Below are 5,425 nucleotides of genomic sequence, written 5' to 3' on the forward strand. Positions count from 1 at the left end.
CCACAGCCGATGCAATCCGACGGGACTCGGGTAGAAATCATGTTCATGGATGAGCTAATGATTTATTAACGTAGTAGAATGAAGCAAGGTGATGCTGAAAGCTGTCGAAGCGAAACGAGTCGACAGTCGACTGCTTCCGCTCCTTCCAGTCGTGCGTATGTGGGGAAAAAAAGCAGCTTTTATCATACTAGATACATTTGAAAGTTCTGTTATAATGCTACTTTGTGCGGTCGTCACCGGTCTATTAAAACGCACAACATATTAAAGCGTCTTTGGTGTTTCCATGTTTTCTACAAAACAAAACCGGAAATCGAGGGGTTATGACGTCATTGGCAGGCGACACAATGACACTATAGACACGGTCCGTGTCACTAGTTCAAATTGCTTATTTCTCTGGATTTAAACATTCTTCGAAACATTTGGGATAATGTAAGTACACAAGTCAGCAAAATATATAACACTCTTCTAGTGGTTTTTGGATATTTTAATAAAAAAATCTTACATATTGTGCCTTTAAATCTTATTTTGTGAAAAAAAATCATATCGTGAAATCAATATGGTGAATTGTATCGCATCGTGAGTTGAGTGAATCGTTACATACCTACATGTTACTCTGTTTTTGACCCATCCAGGTGTATTTGTATCAGTGTCAGAGGTCCCCCCGCACTCGACCAATATAGAGGATTTTCAAACCCAGCTGGACTTCCTCCTGTCACATTTTGACATCCAGTATAATACCAGAACCATCAAGACAGCTGGAGATGAAATGGAGCTCTTTAGTTTGGTAATCCTGACTAAATTACAATGAACTTCTGTGATAACTAAAATATCATAAAGGAAAAGTTCACCCAAAAATGAACATTTGCTGAAAATTTACAGGCATTCCAAGATGTAGATGAGTTTATTTCTTCATGGGAATAGGTTTGGAGAAATGTAGCATTCCATCACTTGCTCACCAATGGATCCTCTGCAGTGAATGGGTGCCGTCAGAATGAGAGTCCAAACAGCTGATAAAAACATTACAATAATCCACACCACTCCAGTCCATCAAATAACGTCTTATGAAGCGAAAAGTTGTTTGTTTGTAAGAAACAAATACACCATTAAGATGTTTTTAACTTTAAACCATCGCTTCTGGCAAAAATACAAGTCCATAATCCAAAATAACACTTCCTTCAGTGAAAAAGTCCATCTCCTGTTGTCCTCTCACATCAAAATCCACCTACATATTTGTTTAGAGCTGTTTTCACTTGTAAACGGTGCTTGATCTGTGAAGATTTCTCTCCTGATTCAGATGAGATTGCTTTTTCACTGGAGAAAACAATATTATGGATAGAGCACTTGTATTTTAGCCCGGTTTGAAGTTAAAAAAGTCATAATGATGGAATTGTTTTTTAAAAACACGCAGCTTTAGATTACTTGTGGATTATTGGGATGTTTTTCAGATTACTTGTGGATTATTGGGATGTTTTTATCAGATGTTTGGACTCTCATTCTGACGGCACCCATTCACTGCAGAGGATCCATTGGTGTGCAAGTGACGTAATGCTAAATTTCTCCAATGACCAAAGTAAATTTTCAGCAAATTGACATTTTTGGGTGTCTATTTCTTTCAAATGAAGTCTACAATATGATGAATTCTCATAGATTATGAAAAATAAGGATTGTTATTATTGATAAGTTGTTTGTGGTTTATGTAGGTTAACTACCTGTTCAGGACTGTGTTTAAAAATCAGGAGGAGATGAAGACCTTCTTGCAGTATGTCAGCACTGAAGCAACAGAGAGGAAGTGGGGGAGAAAAAGTCCAAACATGACGCTCAGAAAAGAGTCCAACTGGATTCCTCATATACAGGTCAAACAAGCGAACAGTATTTTTAGATGTGATCATTCATGAAGTAATATGATGAAATATGACATTGTGTCTCCTGTGGGAAACAAACAGATGAAACCAAAGCGAGATCCCTGGCAACAAAAACAAATGGCCAAACTCAAGGAGCTCAGATCAATGGATGAACTTCTCAAGATGCACAGCAAGTTCCTGGAGGTGAACGGCTGAATTTGCCACAACTTTAGCTAATGCACTAAACTTTTTGTCAAGTTTTCTTTGGTTAATGTCAGTATTAGTTCAATCACACGTGCAGTTTGTCTATAGTTGTGTATCCAGCATTACTATTCTGGTCCTGTTTTGCACTTCTTCTAAAGGAGTCCGATCTTCATAAAGTGACTGATGCTTTGAAGCAGTACATTGCATCTGTTTGTCAACCAGAACCCACAAAACCTTCATCCATCAACACAGCGACCCTCAAAGAAACATCTGACATATGGAGAAGCATTTATAACACAGCAAACATGTTTCAGGTGAACATCTGTGTAACCAGTAGACTCTGTTTTCTTTTTAAATACATGTTCCTTGTTCTATTGTGAACAAATCTTTAGTGCACTTTTTTCGAAATAATGAAAAAATGTATCTTTCCTGTTAACTTTAAAGCAATAACATTATTTTTTCATTGTATGCACATTGTTTTGCTTTTTTTCCAGGTGGCCACTGGACAGATTTCTCATTTATCTAAATACCCAGATCAGAAAAACTCTGAGAAAAAGAATAAAGGGTAATTTTCCAATCACTGAAATATGTCTGTGTGTGTGTGTGTGTGTGAGGGTTTCTTTCAACAGCTCTCTGTCTTCTAGCATTGCTGGTCAAAGCAGTGGTGCTTATCTTCTTGAGAAGGATGAAGATGCTGAAGATGGTGCCAAGGATCCTGTAACAGTCAGAGGAGCTTATGCATCTTTAATCTACCTGAGACACCTCAGGATCAGAGAACTCAAGGTAAAAAAAAACAGTCAAAAACTGGCATTAAAGATATGAAAGGTTTCAGAGGTTTTCGTCTTTCCACCTACAGAAGCATCAAAATGTAATAGAGTTTTACAATACTTTTTAAAATGTGTACCATGCTAAATGTACTATGGTAATACCATGATTCTTTGGAAGTGTATCATGCAAATACATAATCATAATTATAATATTATTAAATTAGTTTTTTGTATTTTCCTTAGCATTTATACAATTATGCAAGGATGACCATACTCTTGGCAAAAAAGTTATCTTTACAAGAAGTAAGAAATGTAATATTTGTGAACATATGCCATATAAATAGCAGGGTGGTTCCATGACAGTACTCTTTTGCATTGGTTATTTCCCCTGCTGTCGATATAAGGGTTTTACTCACTGAAATACTGTTTATTTGTGTAGCGTACCTGTCTGAGCATGCTAAACTACCTGCGGTCAGTGGAGAGGACTCTGGTGATGGACACTGCAGGTCTGGAGTTGGTTGGAGGAGATCTGGTGAGAAGTATGGAGGAGACGGGCTGGATGAATGCTGCTAGAGGAGACGATGGCTCTACCGGAGCTCTTGGATCACATCACTACATCTACAACAGTCCAGTTGACTATAAGGTTCCTTACTTGCAGATTCACACAGTGTTTTAAGGAAAAAACAATGCTATGTGAAAGGCAGAGAGTGTTAAATCTCTGCTCTGCTTTAGGTCCACTGTGCAGAGTTTATGGAATTTCCTGAGGTGGAGAACCTCCATGACTATTACAGCACAGACGGGAGCTGCATCCACACGCAGGACCAGCGAGGTCTCTACATCATCTATGACGTGGCCCTGATGGACCTGGAGGAGTTGGAGCAGCATCTGCTGCTCACAGCATCTCATTTCATACAGAGGAGCAGAGGTCAGGACAGAAGCTCTTGTATGCTCTTTCCTGTGGATTTTTATCCTTAAATATGCAAATTTTCTACTAGCATATACGTGTTTAAAACTCTTTTTATGACTCACTCATATTGCAATGAAATTTGCAACAAGCAAAACTTTAAAAGTAAGGTAACTTAAATTAATGGATCTGTGTTCAGATTCTATTTCTATTGATGATAATCAGAAGAATTTCCATATGTGACCCTGGACCACAAAACCAGTCATAAGGGTCAATTGAAATTGAGATTTATATATCATCTGAAAGCTGAATAAGTTTTCCATTGATGTATGGTTTGTTAGGATAGGACAATATTTGACCGAGATACAACTATTTGAAAATCTGGAATCTGAGGGTGCAAAAAATAAATCCAAATACTGAGAAAATCGCCTTTAAAGGTGTTCAAATGAAGTTCTTAGCAATGCATATTACTAATCAAAAATTACGTTTTAATATATTTACAATAGGAAATTTACAAAATATCTTCATGATACATGATCTTTACTTAATGATTTTTGGCATAAAAGAAAAATCAATAATTTTGACCTATACAATGTATTTCCGTGCTACTTATGACTGGTTTTGTGCTCCAGGGTCACATATGATAAAGGCAGGGTTATTATACTAATTTTAAAATAAAATAAAATAAAATTGAAAACAGAAAATCTAAAAATAAAATCCAAATCAAAATATTCAGCAAAATTATAATAGTATATCAATCATTCTAAAATAACAAGAAAACAATGTAGGTCTGTACTATGTGTTATTGATTAGAGGGTGAAAATTGTTTCTAAATTATATGTCAGGTGATTGAAGGTGAGAAAAAAAAAGAGGTCTTGGTGTCATCTCTGATGCTACAAGGTCATATTTTAGTATGGTTTAGCACATTTTTGCATAACTCAGCAGTGTAAAAACACCTTTAATTTGTAATATGTGTTTCACAATCATCAATTCGTGTTGTTCTGTCAGAATCACATGCATCAGATGGATCTGGAGGAGATCTTTATTCCTTGGCTAGAATGGATGTGGATCGGTTGGCCGTGCTTTTAGATATATGGACATGTGAAACAGAATTTCTGGAGCACAAAATCCAGGTATGTGTCAGCTGATTGCAGTTAAAAGTCATGTTTAATGATGCTATACACTACTGTTCAAAGGTGCCATTCATTTGATTAAAGATACAATAAAACAGTAATATTGTGAAATATTGTTACAAAGGTTTTCTATGTGAATATATTTTATAATATAATTTATTCCTGTGATCAAAGCTGAATTTTCAGCATCATTACTCCAGTCTTCAGTGTCACATGATCCTTCAGAAATCATTGTAATATGCCGATTTGCTGCTCAAGAAATTTCATTTTTATTAATGTTGAAAACAGTTGTGCTGCTTTATATTTAAAAGAAGCTGTGATATATTTTTTTCAGAATTCTTTGAGGAATAGAAAGTTCAAAAGAACAGCATTTACAGGTGCATCTCAATAAATTAGAATGTTGTGGAAAAGAAACATTTATTTCAGTAATTCAACTCAAACTGTGAAACTTGTGTATTAAATAAATTCAATGCACACAGGCTGAAGTAGTTTAAGTCTTTGGTTCTTTTAATTGTGATGATTTTGGCTCACATTTAACAAAAACCCACCAATTCACTATCTCAACAAATTAGAATA

General features: G+C 35.9%; 1 protein-coding gene across 1 annotated transcript in view; it reads left to right on the forward strand.

Annotated features, from left to right (window-relative positions):
- The window catches only part of si:ch73-242m19.1 (coiled-coil domain containing 162), a 28,871-nt gene that overhangs the window by 3,817 nt on the left and 19,629 nt on the right, over positions 1–5,425 (forward strand). The window contains exons 7-15 of the mRNA XM_016545925.1: positions 633–784; positions 1,701–1,853; positions 1,944–2,045; positions 2,204–2,359; positions 2,540–2,610; positions 2,690–2,828; positions 3,252–3,455; positions 3,545–3,737; positions 4,725–4,849. Of these exons, the coding sequence (XP_016401411.1) occupies positions 633–784; positions 1,701–1,853; positions 1,944–2,045; positions 2,204–2,359; positions 2,540–2,610; positions 2,690–2,828; positions 3,252–3,455; positions 3,545–3,737; positions 4,725–4,849 (1,295 nt within the window). The remainder of the gene's footprint in view (positions 1–632; positions 785–1,700; positions 1,854–1,943; positions 2,046–2,203; positions 2,360–2,539; positions 2,611–2,689; positions 2,829–3,251; positions 3,456–3,544; positions 3,738–4,724; positions 4,850–5,425) is intronic.

Source organism: Sinocyclocheilus rhinocerous, unplaced genomic scaffold (assembly GCF_001515625.1).
Source record: "Sinocyclocheilus rhinocerous isolate Xijiao unplaced genomic scaffold, SAMN03320098_v1.1 scaffold853, whole genome shotgun sequence".
In the NCBI taxonomy this organism is placed as follows: Eukaryota; Metazoa; Chordata; class Actinopteri; order Cypriniformes; family Cyprinidae; genus Sinocyclocheilus; species Sinocyclocheilus rhinocerous.